Consider the following 17380-nt stretch of genomic DNA (forward strand, 5'->3'; position numbering starts at 1 on the left):
ACAAACACCGGTAACTCTAGTTCCAGATCTAATCCCCTTTTAGACTACATGAGCAATGCATACACAAGATACTCATGCATACAAACACGCACACACTAAAGTAAGTAAATAATTCCTTTAAAACATCACAATAGAAAGATAGATGGTGGCAGTTTGGGACCATGCACAGAAACAGCTTAAACATCTCTATCTTGTGCTAGGTGTATCCTCTTTATTAAATCTTCACCAGAGAGATAGTAAACTAACTTTAAAACCTTGGTTAGCCACATCCCCCACCCGCCCCAAAGGTAGTTAATTTATTCCTTAAGTAGGTACTGTCAAGGAAGACATCAGCATCCTTAAGTGCTTACTAGTTAGAACCCTCAGACATCATTTCTCCATCTTCAACCCCATGTGGCTTCCCCAGGCACTGTCTAGACACATGTTAAATGCACACGTCACTTCATTCTAGCACAGTGCAGTGTCACTCTCTTTCTAAATCCCAACTCCTTGCTTCTTAAACCGACACTAACCTCCCTCTTGAGCCCCACACATCCCTGCTATGCAGACAGATGGTTCAGATCCGGACTCCAGCTGCCCATGCCACTCAGTAGACAATCTGAAGTTTCAATCAGAAATTCAAGCTTTGGATACAGTCCTCTGGATGCTTCTTTGTTACAAAAGTACAACTGTTTATTGCAAGTCTAAAACCTCTTATTTGTCTTTTATTCTATAACAGTGATTCAGAGCAAACTGTATTAACTTTAGTCAGTATTCATGACAAAAGTCCTTGGTTATTCTAACGTTCAGGTTGATTGTCATCCCTGACACGTTCCTTTACTCCAGGAAACCCACAATCCTTTTTATCTAACTAAACCTGCTAACTAGGTAAAAACTCAAAAGGAGAGACAAAGACACCAGGAGGCATCCTGACTGAACAGTTCTCTATTCACTTACCTGAAACTGGTTAATAAACGGTGCTATGTTTAACCCAAGAGTGTGTTCTGTTCCTTGAACAGCACTCTCTTCTACCAGCGTCTGTGACTCCACCAGCATTCCAAACATCAGCACGTACTGCGGGAAAATCTTGCCTCCAGACTGCAGTAAACACCTGAAAGGGGGTAAATATTTTTAAAAGCCTTTTAATTCCCTGAATCTTATAAATATAAGCAAGCATCGTGAATTAATGAAGGATGGATGGTATGTAGTCTAGTGGACCTTGTCACTATTGGCTAGTAGTACAGAATCTAAACCACTAGAAATAATTGCCCAAGAAGTCATATTTGGACTGTTAGCTCAGGAGACAGACTAAGGTAAATTCTTAATAACAGGCCCCAATCATTAATTGTGAACCATCCTTACATGGAAGTCAAAATGCTCCAAAATCCACCACTTTTTGAATACTCATACAATAAAGTATGTGGGAAATTCTATATATGACTTCATGAATAGGTCTTCATAAAAACACAAGTACACTAAAGATACTGTAAGGCTGCTTTAAGACTGTATATAAGGTGTATATGAAACACGAATAAATAACATGTGTAGACGTAAGCTTCTCCCACATGCTACCACTATGTATAAGTAATCAGCTGCAACACTGACTGGGAAAAAGAAGGTCTCATAACATCATCACTAGGAATGGCTTAGTGCACAGGGTGTAAAGTGTGTAGTAAGTTCCCTGAACTGTCCTGTAACCTTTCTGAACATCTGAAATGATTCACTTTCTATACAGGATTAAACTCTCCAAATGCAAATATATAAAAAATGAAATAGTCGAGGAAGGAAAGCAAGACAAAAGTTAACAGACGCCTCTCTCATGCAAGTGCATTTACTGCAACCACACTTCCGTTCCCCTTCACTCTCCCTTTGGTGCCACGGGAACTGTACTAACAGTACTGCATGGCTATAAAAAGCACTTTAAGTAGACTTCCTTGGGCAGAGAATTATGAGCAGAAGACCAGTGCCTCGTGGGAAGCCGGCACTCCCTGCATGTGTGTGCCAGGAGTTTCTATAGCAAGGACTTGGAGGCCATAACAAGGCAAAATCAGTTCCCACATGAGGGACGGGCACTAAAACTACCATGGGATATTGCTTTGCTTTTCATGCTGAGCTGTGAAAGGAAGACAGAGTAAGGTCTGTGAGACCAAGTGAAGCTACCGGACAGCAGGTCTTACTTCTACTGAGAAATCTGGGTATCTACTACTTAAACCTCCAGAACAGGGACTATAGAGAGGTGGTCACCGTGTCACCATGAATATCTTTTGCAGTTCACTTTATACCCAAGTTACAAATTAACCATCTACCAGTTAGTACATATCTAAAAATAATGTGCATACATGTTCAAGCTTTTGCTACATAGCTTCCCTAAGTAGATCATTAAGCCTTAGAGGCTGGGGAGACAATTCAGTGGGTAAGGCATTAGCAGTCCAAATGAGAAGACCAGAGCTTAGGTACACAGCACCCAGGTAAAATAACAGCCTGCCGTAATTCTAATACTTACCTAGGGTGGGGTGGGGCTGGGGGTAGTCCTCAGGGCAAGTTCAGGAACTAGACTAGCCGAATCAGCAAGCTGTGTGTTTACTGAGGAGCATGCGGGGAGAGCACTCAACACTTAACTGGAAACAGAACAGCAGGAACAAAGGATGCACCAAGTCAGGTGGCATCCAGTTTTAGGCTGTCTGTGTACAGGACTCACTCTAGGCTTACACAGTCGTGTGCTTACAGGTAAGTAGAGAGGAAGTAGCCTGGGTTACACTATGACTTACGTCTCCCAGGCTGATCCTCATACATAGGAGGTGTCTGTGACTTGCTCATCCTACGCTGTTCCTAACAACTTGTTTGAGTTCGAGAGAAAGTCAGTAGCCAGTCTCGATTAGTGAAATTACTCATCTCTTAATAAAGCAGCACAACTTTCAACAAAATCATCCCTGCTAGCTAGTGAGCGATTATGAAATTAGCCCATTACTTGTTAATTTTCTGCCAATTTACTTTAACTTTCCAAAAATTTGAAGCTCAAGAAAAGTTCCAAGAATGGTAACAAGTGCTTCCCTTATTTATTAAGGCATCTCACACCAAACTGGAAGGAACATTTCTCCACAATTAATTACTTTCAAATTAAATATTTATTGAAAATTAATAAATCCTCCAGGGGCTGGCAAGATGGCTAAGAGGTTAAGAGCACTGGCTGCTCTTTCAGCGGTCCTGAGTTCAACTGCCAGTAACTACATGGTGGCTCACAACCATCTGTAATGGGGCCTGATGCCCTCTTTCAGCACACAGGTGAATGCAGAGAGAGTCCTCATTCTCATTCATATATATATTCTCCAACATTACTTAAGTGGCTTATGATTCCAGTCAATTCTAACACTATCTACTTGTACCACACAAGTTAAAGGGCTCCGTCCCATATGACAGTCCCTCTTCAGATGCCAATCCTAAACCCCAGGGGTCTGGTATACTGCAACTGCTAATACACATGTGGCATACACACAACCACACAGCCCCCTCTTTGAGGAAATATCTGATGATCTGCTAATGTAGCTCACAGAACTAAGAAAACACATCACCTCAATCAGCTCACTACAAAGGATAAAACTCAGACATGGGAGGCTGAAGAGATAGCTCAATTGTTAGGAGCATTTGTTGCTCTTGCAGAAGACCTGATTTCAAGTCCTAGCACCTGTAACTCCAGTTCCAGGGGATTCAATACCCTCTTATGATGTCTTCGGGCACCAGACATGCATGTGGTACAAATACACACATGCAGGCAAAGCATACTTAAAATAAATACATCTTAAAAAAGAATTTAAAACAAACAACCTCATTGAGAAACGGCCAAACAAGGCACACATAGGGCAGTGATCTATACCAGTACTCTGTTTGATCTTTGTCTTGGTTTTCTGGTGTTCTGTTGCTTGTTTGTTTTTCTCACAAAGATCCTTAACACAGGAGTCTCATAGTCAAAAGAATGTTGAGTATCTTCTGTATACCAAGGCCATCTCAGGATCTAGGGACTCCTAGACTCTCAGATTTGTTCTTCAGAAAGAAGAAGGAATGATAGAGAGCTGGGCCTTTCTGTCTGACTCCCCTGCCTAGCCTCAACGCCAGACTGAGTCATCACTAACACCCAGTGATGCCACACACATAATGAGGCCCTATGGAAATCCCCAGGGGTGGAGTTGAGAGCTTCTCCTCACTCGGCGTGTGCAGGTTGCTGGACAGGATGTCCAAAAAGACCATGGACACTCTGTACCCTTCCGTGAGGCTTGCCCTACACTGCTCTCCTGGCTCCTCATCTGCATCATCTTTAACAAACAAGCTAATCTAAGGCAAACATTTTCCTAAATCCTGTGAGCTGCTGTAACAAATTCAACCCAATCAGAGGAGGGTTTCATCCACTGAGGGATCCTTCAACCTGGATCTGGTGGTTTAGACGTATAGACGACGACCTACCATAGGCATCTGGGTTTTGAAGTTGGTGGCTTTCCCCTAGCTTCTACCTCTACCTCCAGATAGCACTACCAGCACTGAACTGAATTAAAGAACTGCGCTGGTGTCTGGAGAACTAACTGGTTGGTGTGGGGGTAAATCCCTGTATAGCTATCACCAGAGGACTGTAGCGAACGGTGGGTTAGAGGAAAAGCAGCTCTCTAATGGAGAGGGGCACTCGGAGCCCCCCACAGTCAGGGGGCGCATTACTCTCCCTCCCCTATTTTGATGTGCCCACCCCCTCTGGAAAGCTTGTAAACTTTTCATTCAGAGCTCTTGTGAAGACTCATTTAGTTATTGGTGATTAACTCAGTTTCAGGAAAGATCTAAATTGTCAACCACAGTCTAACCTGGGAACCACCAGCCTCTACCCCAAACCTGCCTAGAGGCCCTCACAGAACCAACCCTGATGTCAAGGTATAAACAGTAAAACATTCATCTCAACCCTTTTGCCCACAGAATTTAAAAAAGGAAAAAAAGGGGGGGGGGGAGCACAACAACAACGAGAGAGAGAGAGAGAGAGAGAGAGAGAGAGAGAAAGGGAGGGAGGGAGGGAGGGAGAGAGAGAAAGAGAAAGAAAGGGAGGGAGGGAGAGGGAGAGAGAGAGAGAGAGACTTTTAACCCAACCCCCCTGTACCCCCTCCCACCCTCCCACTTCTGGGTTTGCTTTACCCTGCGGGTTTGGTTTACCTGGATATTGCGGCCTTCTCCATGATCTCCTGCTGGATGAGCCCAGACGGCTCAATGACATCTAGTATAATTATACTCCATAACTTGTCTGATTTGGGTCTTTGCAACACAGCAGCTTCATCTTCTATGTGTCGCAGCCAAAACTCAAGTGTTTCCTTAGGGAAGTGATTGGCTTCAGATATGAGGTCCAAAGCAATACAGTGCTGGTCTTTCTCCACAGAACTGTAGGGCTGAACCTGACCAAGGGTTCCAGCAAGTATAGGCAAAAGAGAGAAGCCTTCAGACACATCCAACACATAGAAAGGGTCAGAGGTGCTTGGTGCACTCTCCAAGTTCGTCTCCATGTCCTGACAGTGAGCTTCCATGGGCTGGCTCGGCGTCTCTGGGGCCAGTGAAGACAATACCTTCCTCATTGCTGTCCTGAAGCCTTCATGATATGGAATGTTATTAAGCAAAGCGATCTCTGTGGGCTCTAACACACAGGTCTGCTCCAGAGCTTCTGGTCTACTGGTCTGAAGGTTAGCCAGGGCACTACAGAGCTCAGCCTCATTTCCCAGAGAGAGCAAGTCTTTACTCTTGGTAAAACTTTTTATAACTTCCATTTCATGTTCCAAATGCAAGATACTGATCCCCTGGATTCTTAGGTAACAATCGTGACAAGATGCCTCCATTGTCACTTGGTCTCCAGGCTGTATCCAGTAGTCTTCATTTGTAAGAAAGGAAAGGAGAAAAATTTTATACACACACACACACACACACACACACACACACAATTATCTTAGTTAGGATTTCTATTACTGTAATAAACACAGTGATCGGAGTTGGGGATTTAGCTCAGTGGTAGAGCGCTTGCCTAGGAACCGCAAGGCCCTGGATTCGGTCCCTAGCTCCAAAAAAAAAGAAAAAAAAAAAAACAAAACAAAAAACAAAACAAAAAAAAACAAAAAACAGTGATCAAGAGTACACTGGCGGCGGGGTTGGGGATTTAGCTCAGTGGTAGAGCGCTTGCCTAGGAAGCGCAAGGCCCTGGGTTCGATCACCAGCTCCGGAAAAAAAAAAAAAAGAGTACACTGGCGGGGCTAGAGAGATGGCTCAGTGGTTAAGAGCTCTGACTGCTCTTCCAGAGGTCCTGAGTTCAATTCCCAGCAACCACATGGGGGCTCACAACCATCTGTAATGAGATCTGATGCCCTCTTCTGGTGTGTGTGAGGACAGCTACAGTGTACTCATATAATAAAATAAAATCTTAAAAAAAAAAAAAGAGTACACTGGGGACGAAAGGGTTACTTGGCTCACATTTCTCTGTCACAGCTCAGGATTAAAGGAAGTCAGGGCAGGAACCTGAAGGCAGGAGCTGAAGCAGAGGCCACAGAGGGTGCTGCTTACTGGCTTCCTCAAGCTTTCTTTTCTTTTTTCTTTCTTTCTTTTTGGACACAGGTTCTTTATGCAGGCCTGCTAACCTGGAACTTGCTCTGTAGACCAGGCTGGTTTCAAATTCACATAGGTATTCCTGCCTCTGCCTCCTGAGTACTGGGATTAAAGGCATACACTACTACCACCCAGCTCACCTTACTTTCTTACAGAAACTAGCAACACTACCCCAAAGATGGCCCCACTCACAGTGGGCTGGGCCCTCCCCCAGTCACTAACCCTGAAATCTCTCTACTGGCTTGCCTGCAGCCCCATCTTAAAAAGACATTTTCTTAATTGAAGTTTCCTGCTCTTAGATGACTTTAGCTTATGTCAGGTTGACATAAAACTACCCAGCACAACTGACCTCTTATTAACTTAAGCCGAGACCAGGACAACGCGGAGGCTGCTGCTGTTCTTGGCAGTTATGCCATGGGACTGGTGTAGTTGATGTCTATACGCAGGTGAGAGCAGGCACAAGATAAGGCAAGGCCTGTGATTGGGCAGTGCAAAAGTAAGGTGAGGGCAGAGTTTTTGTAAGGCAGGAGAGAGGGAAGAGAAGAGAAGAAGCAAGATGGAGGCAGAGAAGGACGACCCAGATCTGTGTGGCCTTCAATGGCCACAGGTAGTTATGAATATCTCATAAGGCATGGATTTCTATTAGACAATTTGTCTTTTCTAGGTGGGCAGTTTATATCACTATCAATTGGTTGTGATTTTATTGTGTAGATGCTTTATGGAGTTTGATTTACTGATAGAAATCTGATTGATAAATTATAAGCTTATTGAGTTTTGATTTTGACGGGTTATTGGGAGTTGTGACTATAACCATAGGGGGTGGATGCTGGGAATGTGAGCAAAGTCCGCAGTGAGAGAGTTGCAGAGGGCGGCTGCTGCCAGACTCAGCATGGGCTGGAGACCGGGACACTTTGACTGAGGTGAAAATACCCTGCAGATGCCATGTGGCCCACCAGAGCTGGCACTGGCATGGGATGGTGCAGCTTTTATTAATAGTTACCAACATGCCGAGACTTCTTGCCACAAGTGGGCTGCACCTCAAATGTGCCATGTGGCTGAAGCCGGCCTGAAAACTCCCAGTTCTCCTCCCTGTACGTCCTAAGTGTTGGGAATTCAGACATGAGTTATAATTACCAGCTTCATACTGGTTTTACTACAGTCAGGAGATGTGCTGCCAAACTGAGGAAAATCTGGGGGATAAAAGGAGGCTTCTTCTATAGGTAAAGACAGCTGAAATTCAGGAATGCATGTAATTTTATAAAGACTCATTTTAGCTTAAATACACACTCTTTTCTCTGAACGTAATTTCTGAAAGAACGAAAGAAAGCACAACACCCCTTGAGCAACAGGAAACGTGCATGTTCACAAACATCACGGGTTAAGAAGGACTAAGTACTGCAGTGAGGACCCTGTGCTCCTCTGTGAGCTTCCACACATAGTCTATTTCCACACTGCCCATGGATGACAGACATTCTTCTTCCTGTCAGTTCCACATGAAAATACAATCTCTGTCTAGGTGATGGGGGAGGGGACGCCTACTGGATGGGAAGCTGGGACAGAAAGGTGAACGGAGGCCATACATTTTGACTTAGAACCTTAACTCCCTGTGTTCAATCCGGAGAGACCAAGTAAAGTAGAAGGAAACAGTTGTCCTCTGACCACATGCATGCCATGGCCTATGTGTTCCCCCAAGAAACACCTCACCCTTCACACAAACACACACATACAAATAAATATTTTAATTGAAAAAAAAACCAAAATTATTACTTTTGTGTTTAAGCATTTAAAATGGTCTTTGCCTGAGAATTCTTCAAGAGATATCTAAATTACTGTAAGAGAATGAAACTAAAAACACACAGATTTTACAAATGTAACTTGCTGAGAGCTTTTTCTTAATTTATATATTTTATCATTTCTACAAAGCTCTAGGGTAGACAGGAACATCCTTTTTTCAGATCTGACCCAATAAAAGCTCTGAGAACTTCAAGCAAGACCAGCCAGCAAAGCCACTCAATAAGAGAGCCAAGGTCTGAGTACAAATCTTCAGACTGCAGGTTCCAGTTACTGGCCTTGGCGAATCAGATCCTTGACTAAGAGACTACTCAGAAATGTACTTCCTTCCTGTTATAAATGGGTAGAGCTTTCCCATGACCTTAACTGCTGACAACATTGAAACCCAACAATGTAAACATTCTTCCTAGATAGAAAATACCTTTAATAAGACTTTATCCAGAGAATTCATGGAACTCCAAATTCTTTTACAACAGCAAGACTTTGTACATTACATTTTAATTTTATGTATACATTTTAATCTCTATATTTATTTACTAGGGGTATGCACATGCCCTGGCATCTGTGGAGGTCAGAGGACAACATGGGGGAGTCAGTTCTTTCCTTCCGCCATGTGGGTTCCAGAAATCACACTCAAGTCATTAGGACTGGCAGCAGGCCAGCACCTTACCCACTGAACCGTCTCTCCAGCCCTCTACACGTGTCCTCTATAGGTTAATTACTCATGTACTTAATACTTGTATAACCCTTTTTGTTTAAAAAAAAAAAAAAGAGAGAGAGATGAGGCAGTACTCATTTCAGAAGCATTTATGCTAAAGTTAAAACAGCACTGAGGGTATTAGCAGGATTTCTGAGTAAGGACAACAGGCAAATTCAAATTCATGAAGTATCTCATTTTTCACCATTTTTTAACGCAGCATTCTTTCACCTACTGATAACTAACATTTGAAACGATCAAATAATCAATGAGAGTTACAGCTGAGGGGCATGAAGTGGAGTCATTTTTAAGTTTTTACTTATTTAGAGACAGGGTGTCACTATGTATCCCTGGCTGGCCCCAAACTGCTTCCAGAGTGCTGGGACTAAAGCTATGTGGCACGGAATACAGCACTTTTTGTTTTTTAACAGATGTCTTTTATTTACGTTTTTGGTGATCTCATCCACACAGACAACTCATCCCGATCACAGGCAGTCTCTAGCCCACCTCTAGGGACTCTCAGCTCTTTTCTCCTGCTTTCCGGAGTAATGATTTAATCACTCTTATTATCTTTTGAAACTGGGTCTCAATATGTAGCCCTGGTCAGCCCAGACCTTGATATATAGACCAGGCTGACCTTTAACTCCCAGGTTTGCCTGCCTCCCAACACCCTGACATGCTGTGATTAACAGCATACAATACTGCAGCTGGCTTTAATCTCTGTTCTACACTACAATTCGCTACTTAAATTTACTTTTGAACAAAGAAATGTATAATTCTGAAATATTTAAGTAACACCTCTTTTGCTGAACACTTCATCTCAAACATAATTATTGTTTTCATTCTGGTCACTGATCAAAGCAAAAAACTTTGTTTGATTGGTAGGGGAAAGGTTTGGTTTTTAAAAATTTTTTTAAAGATTTATTTATTTTATGTATCTGAGTACACTGTCCTCCCTCAGACACACCAGAAGAGTGCATCGGATCCCATTACAGATGGTTGTGAGCCACCATGTGGTTGCTGGGAACTGAACTCAGGACCTCTTGAAGAGCTGTCAGTGCTCTTAACCAGTGAACCAGCTCTCCAGCCCCTTAAAAGAATGTTTTAAAAGATTTGTTTATTTATGCATTTTAAAAATGTAAATGGATGTTTTGTCTGCATATCAGAAGAGGCCATTGGCTCCCATGGGACCATGGGTGTAGACTGTTCTAAGCTACCCTGTGGGTATCAAGTGTCCTCTAGAATAGCAGCAGTGGTCTTAACCACATTGCTCCAGCCCCTAAACTTTTTAGTGAGACAATACTTACCTTCAAGTGCCTGTACTGGATAAACAGCCTGTTCCCAACAGGTCTCCTCACTGGGACTTGTGGACAAACTGTGCTCGTCATCAAGCTGGAGAACAAACCAGACCATAATCGCGTCCAGCGTGCCTTCCTTAACAGCAGGTACACTAAGAGAGTGTGGCTTCCTAGTTGCCAGACTTTTTAACTCCTGAAAAGAAATGTAAAAAGGGTGAGAAAACAGAGGTCAGGAAAGTGGCAAGGAGCCAAAACCCTTCGACTAATAAGCGAATGAGAGGCCTTATAAACTGTTTCCCTCAATGCCACACCACAGCCCAACTTCAAAGTGCACAGCCCTGCTCTGCAGTCAGGGAACTGCAGTGAGTCTCCTGGGTATGCAGCAGACATATACACACTGTGGATAAGACAAATCAGAGTGACGGGCTGGGTGACAAAAGTGTGTGGCAAAGCAACAGAGGCCTTTTATTCTGGAAAAGTATGTGTGTGTACACACATATAAAGAAAAGCAAGCCAGGAATAAGGCCCTTCAACAAGTGGCCCAGGGAAAGGAGGAGACTCTTTAAAAGGTGGGATTGGGCTTCTGCACTCTGCTCTGTACTGTTTGGAAGTGTTAAATAGGCAGGCATTGTTTTTAAACTAAAGCCTTTTACAGGGTGTGCAGTGTAAGGAAAAATTCAAACAAAAACTGTAACCATAAAAGGACAGCTGTGAGAACACATGAAACTCAAGAGGGATGACCAAAATTCGAATGTTTCACTCTTTCTTTAAAAGGGGAACAAGAATACCCTAGGCAGGGAATAGGGAGGCAAAATTTAAAACAGAGGCAGAAGGAACACCCATTCAGAACCTGCCCCACATGTGGCCCACACTTATACAGGCACCCAATTACATAAGATGGATGAAGCAAAGAAGTGCAGACCGACAGGAGCCGGATGTAGATCTCTCCTGAGAGACACAGCCAGAATACAGCAAATACAGAGGCGAATGCCAGCAGCAAACCACTGAACTGAGAATAGAACCCCCGTTGAAGGAATCAGAGAAGGGACTGGAAGAGCTTGAAGGGGCTTGAGACCCCATATGAACAACAATGCCAAGCAACCAGAGCTTCCAGGGACTAAGCCACTACCTAAAGACTATACATGGACTGACCCTGGACTCTGACCTCATAGGTAGCAATGAATATCCTAGTAAGAGCACCAGTGGAAGGGGAAGCCCTTGGTCCTGCTAAGACTGAACCCCCAGTGAATGGGATTGCTGCGGGGAGGGCGGTAATAGGGGGAGGATGGGGAGGGGAACACCACTATAGAAGGGGAGGGGTTAGGGGGATGTTGGCCTGGAAACCGGGAAAAGGAATAACAATTGAAATGTAAGTAAGAAATACTCGAATAAAGATAAAAAAAAAAAAAAAAAAAGGACAGCTGTGAGAGGAGTGACCTTAAAACACAGGGCTACTCAGCACCTACAAAGGCAAACTGACGAGGACTGCAGACCATTCCCAAGAAAGGCAAGTTAAAAGAAGCGACTACATTTTAAAAACCTCATGCTAAAATACCCTTCTTTCACAGCCTACACAAAAGGAGCATCAGAAATATGTACATGAATTTTCTTTCTTCAAGTCATTAGAAACATTTTTATTTAACAGTTCTCAGGCTCTTTGAGTACCTTATAAATACATCTTATCATCCACCAATACACACACACACACACACACACACACACACACACACACACACACACACACACACACACACACACACCCGTCAGCCTTCCTCAGGCCTGTTCTGGTTCTAAAAGGCAAACTTGAGCTGCAAGTGTGCCCAGTGGTATAGAGGCTTGACTAGGAAGTGCTGGGTTCTGGTCCAATCCCTAGCATTCCCAAAACAAAAGGCCTAAATGTTCTCTGTCTCAGGAATCCTTCAGCCCTTGGTGAATTACGATTCTATTACCCTAACAGAGTGGTTCTCAGCCTTCCTAATGCTGACACCCTCTCATACTGTGGAGACCCCTGATCATAAAATTACCTTCACTGCTACCTCATAACTGTAATTTTGCTACTGTTATGTATCATAATTCAAACATCTGTGTTATCTGATGATCTAAGGTCAGTGACCTCTGAAGGGGTCATTCGACAACAAGGGGTAATGACCCACAGGTTGAAAACCACTGCCCTAACAACTTGATTTAAATTTAGATTATTAGGTTTAGATTACTGTTCATTTCATTAACTTGAGAAGATAGGATATCAAAGAGAAAAACAAAGATCTAGGCTGGAGCGTTTGTCCCTGTGCTTACACACATAAGAAGCTGGCAGAAGTTCTTACATTATTTCTGAGTAGCTCACACATTATTTCTACTGCTGTAGTGCATGCTCTCGTAAAGCACAAAGCACAGCATGTACTCTTTTTTTTTTTTTTTTCTTTTCTTTTTTTCGGAGCTGGGGACCAAACCCAGGGCCTTGTGCTTGCTAGGCAAGCGCTCTACCACTGAGCTAAATCCTAACCCTACAGCATGTACTCTTAACGAACCCTAGGGAGCTTTCCCCTTACATTGAAAAAGAATACTTTCCAAAGGGAATCTTAATTTGCTGCTAATCATTTCTTCATAAGTAAAACCTCATGTACATTCAGAAAGTAAGGAATAGCCAGGCAGTAGTGGCAGTGGCGGTGCCCACCTCTGATCACAGTGCTCTGGGAGGCAGAGGCAGGTGGATGTCAGAGTTGGAGGCCAGCCTGGTCTACGGAGTTCCAGGATAGCAGGGGATACACAGAGAAACCACGTCTGGGGGGGAAAAAGGCTAACAATGGTAAGAAGAAAATGTGTTGTTTTTACCTGGAGATTATTGAAATCAACTTTCATAATCTGAAAGCATTCTGTCAAAGGCCGGTATCCTCCAGGGATTCCACTCATCTTTTCCGTTGTGTATGGTTCAACCGTTTCTTCGGGATCTACAGACGCATAGGCTGGGCTCTGAAATCTCACATTTGTTGGTAAATGTATACCAGCTATGTCCTTAGCACTAACCCTAGTAAGAGTTGAAAGAGAAGATAAGGTGTAACACAGGTTTTTTAAGTTACCATGTATCATTGTCTAGTAGTTAAGAAAATGTAAACATAAGAATGAAATAAGACCTCATGGCCACAGATATCTCACATGAAGAAAAAATTGATAAATATTCCATATTAAAATTAACAATGTTGCGGGACGGAGAGATGGTTAGTGGTTAAGCGCCCTTGCATTCTTGCTCAGCCCCTGAGTTCAGGGGTGTCCCAGCACACACGTCAGATGTCTTACAACTACCCTCAACTCCAGCAACACCCTCTTATGGCTGACACAAACTCCACATACACATGGCACACACACAAACACACATGCAGAAAAGTAAGATTTTAAAACTTTTAAAAGGGAAAGTATTTACAGAACATATATTCAATGAATGACTCATATTCACATTCAAAAAATGTGCTTTTGGATTCTGGCACATTAACAGGGGACAAACAAGAACTGACAAAGCACTTAGGTCCTTCACCAGAGGGGAGAAGATAACCGAGTAAAATAAGAATCTGAGAGAGCGTCAAAGCAGTGAGGTGAGAGCCACAAGACAGCACAGTCGGAAGCAGGCCTGCCTGAGGAGGGTTCCGGCCCACACGACTGTATTCATTGGCGTTCTTTACTGAGCTAAATTACCACACAGAGACATTTATACAGAGACTGAGAGTCAACCAGTGCATCCTCATTCAACCAACTTGGTAACTGAGATTCCTCTGTCTGATTGGTGTCTGAGCCTCCCAACCTCAAAACATTTTTACTATCACCTGTAACATTCAACAAAAAGATCAATGAACGATTCCCAGCAATCATGAGCAGTAGCTATTTACTGAGAACCCGTTCAGGGTGGTTTTTATTTCTTTCTTTTATCCTCGGTACTTCTAAACTATTTTTATGTTACCTTTACACAGGAAGCAGACATCTTTAAAAGATTTAAAACTGCATTCTGCCCAATCACTGGATTTATGAAATTACCAAGAAAAACAGTACTAAAATTTATTTTCACATTGGAAATCCTTACTTGAATGTCAATTAAAATCAATCTGAACTTAAATATTTTCCTATATAAACCTCTCACAGAGTAAGTTGAATGAAAATTTTGTTTAGAAAAAACTGGCTCTGATCCTGGAATTTTACTTAAAATAAGTAAGTCTGAGGGGTCCACCTACCTCTGCCCCGCCCACACCCGAGCGCTCTCCTAAGCACTCACCTGTGATGCCTTCGGATCTCTGCACACTCCACTGCCATCCCAGATATGACCGCACTGGCCGGTATCACTTTTCCATACTTCCCCCAACTTCCACTTTCACCTTTGGTCTGAAAAGTATAACAAAGTCACAACATTACATATACAAATAACTGTGTGTGTATATATACATATTTATATACATACTAAGAAATTTCTCATTTAAAATTTCACTTTTGAGTGTTATGTGTAATACATAAAAATATGTGTAACTTAGTATTTAGAATACAAGTACAAAGAGTGGTGTGTAAAGCTATGTCACTGTAGAATACAATTTAATTATTAAAGAAAAAAATGGGAGCCTAGCAGTGATGGCACCTGCCTTTATTCCCAGCACTCGGGAGGCAGAGGCTGAAGAATGTCTGAGTTCAAGGCCAGCCTGGTCTACAGAGAGAAACTGTGTCTTGAAAAACTAAAATGAAAAAAGATAAAAGCAGTGGCTACTGTAGCAGAGGACCTGGTTCAGTTCCCAGCATCCACAAGCAGCTAGTGATCCTCTCTAGTGCCAGTCACACAGGATGTGATGCCTTCTTCTGATCTGTGACGAACACACACACGTCTACTAGCTATACACACACATCCAAAGGGCACACACATTCAACAGGTATACACATATGGGACAGGCACATACACATACAGGCATACACACATTCAACAGGCACACACACATGTGACAGACACACACATCTAAAAGTTATGCATACACAGGCATACACACACACATGCGACAGGTACACATGTATACAAGAGAAATGCTTAAATACATAAAATAAAAATACATCTTTAGACATAGAAAGAATAAAATCAGGCTTGGAATATGGCCCAGGAGCAGAGCACTAGCATGTATAAGGTACCAAGTTCAACTCCTAGCATGAGAAAAAAAAAGAAAGAAAATATCAAAGTCATCATTATTTACTTGAAAAATAAACTTTCCTATATTAAATATATACCATCCTCTACAAAGATGTTTTTTACTAAAGCTCCTTAATATATATATACAATGTATATAATAAATTAACTGTAATATACATATGACCTGTGGGTTACAGTGGAGGAGTTGTGTGCTCTCTAGTAGCCTGAATTACTGAGTACCTTAAAAGATTACTGAACTAACATTACTACCTTCTTTTCTAGAGATCTGCCAAAATCCCAGGCATAGACAGCTGTGAGATTCAAAGTTCTTCCCTCTTCTACTCAAAAATGTTGGTGAGTCCTCCACAAACAAGCTCACTTACTAGACTTCCTTCCAGTAGAATTCTTACCTGTAACCTTACCGCTACAGGCAACACACAGTGTGTTACATTGTTGCCAATGCTTTTTCTTGTGTTTCTTTCCATGTATACAGTTGTACTCTGACATCTTTTTTCTGTCTGCAAACATTCTAGGGGCTCGATATGCCTCTTAACGTAATGACTTTTTAATGAAATGTAAGTGGTTTTGTGCTGCTTACCTGTGGTTGCAGAAGTAAATGCTCCCATGCATGAATTAAACTCTCCACAATTCCTTCTCCAAACACACCTGCATCGACAGTTTCTGTTACAACTAGGGACACTCTATAGAATGATGTTTAAAGATATATGTAAGTAAACTGACATGCTGTGTCTATAAAGCTGTCAAAGCTGCGAGAAGAGGGCAAACATGTTAGAGGAAACCTTTGACATTGTCTAATACATTTTATTTTACTATCCTCTGCTGAATCCTGAGATGCCCCTTGGGTACCTCTCTTGTTCATTAGTTCCTTTCCCTTGCTCAAGGCACAGACTTTGTGCACAGTCTTAAGAGTAATTGGCACCCACATCTTTCCTGGTCCCTGCCTGAACAGTAAACAGTTAGCTTCTAACTCTAACACAATGCAAGTGTTTGTCTCCTAGCCTGGAATCGTGGTTTATATCTGTAATCCCAGAACTTGGCACATGGAGGCAAGATGATCAGGTAGAAGTTAAAGGGCATCTTTGATTACACACTGAAACCCTGCATTAAAAAGCGAAAACAAATCAGGCAGGGAACACATCCACAAACTCTCTACTGTCAATGATCCTTCCTTCTCAAAGTTAATTCTTTTTCTTTTTTGTTTTTTATTTTGTTTTGTTTTGCTGAGACAGGGTTTCTCTGTGTAGCTCTGGCTGTCATGGAAGTAGACCAGGCTGGCCTCAATCTCACAGAGATCCTGATCACAGTGAGATGCAGATACAAACACAGGGGTTCTAAGATGGTGCATAGAGCAGTCGCAGAACACACCCCGAAGCACTAGTCTATGGGCACTTTCAAACTTTCCTTCGGGTCAAGAACAATAATGATGTCTGCAGGGGTGAACTGCTCACGTTGTAAACGGCTACTTACCACTGCTGACCTGTAGGAAGTCTATCTACTTTAATGAACAAAACCACATGAGTTTAGCCACTGTTAGTCCCAGCACTTGGGAGGCAGAGGCAAGTGGATCTCTGAGTTGGAGACTAGCCTGGTCTACAAAGTGAGTTCCAGGACAGTCAGGGATACATGGAAAAACCCTATCTCAAAAAAACAAAACACACAAAAAGACATGCTAAAGAAGTGTTTCTCGGGGTTGGGGATTTAGCTCAGTGGTAGAGCGCTTGCCTAGGAAGCGCAAGGCCCTGGGTTCAGTCCCCAGCTCCGAAAAAAAAAAAAAGAAAAAAAAAAGAAAAAGAAGTGTTTCTCACTATCAATTTTTCTTGAGTTCTGAAGTACTTTTTA

At 42.6% G+C, this 17380-nt stretch overlaps 1 protein-coding gene across 6 annotated transcripts in view; it reads right to left on the reverse strand.

Annotated features, from left to right (window-relative positions):
* The window catches only part of Prmt9 (protein arginine methyltransferase 9), a 50035-nt gene that overhangs the window by 20072 nt on the left and 12583 nt on the right, over positions 1–17380 (reverse strand). For 3 of the 6 annotated variants that reach the window (XR_015643312.1, XR_015643311.1, XM_087594127.1), the window contains exons 5-10: positions 16119–16186; positions 14633–14739; positions 13207–13399; positions 10384–10567; positions 5161–5863; positions 937–1090 (exon numbers count right to left, since the gene is read on the reverse strand). Coding sequence is in view for 2 of the 6 variants with exons in the window: in XM_087594127.1 (XP_087450253.1) it covers positions 937–1090; positions 5161–5863; positions 10384–10567; positions 13207–13399; positions 14633–14670 (1272 nt within the window). In the remaining 4 variants the exon portion in view is untranslated. Of the gene's footprint in view, positions 1–936; positions 1091–5160; positions 5864–10383; positions 10568–13206; positions 13400–14632; positions 14740–16118; positions 16222–17380 lie in introns of all 6 variants that reach the window. The other 3 variants (XR_015643309.1, XR_015643310.1, NM_001191599.1) reach the window with 1 other exon arrangement.

Source organism: Rattus norvegicus, chromosome 19, assembly GCF_021556685.1.
Source record: "Rattus norvegicus strain SHRSP/BbbUtx chromosome 19, alternate assembly SHRSP_T2T, whole genome shotgun sequence".
Taxonomy (NCBI): Eukaryota; Metazoa; Chordata; class Mammalia; order Rodentia; family Muridae; genus Rattus; species Rattus norvegicus.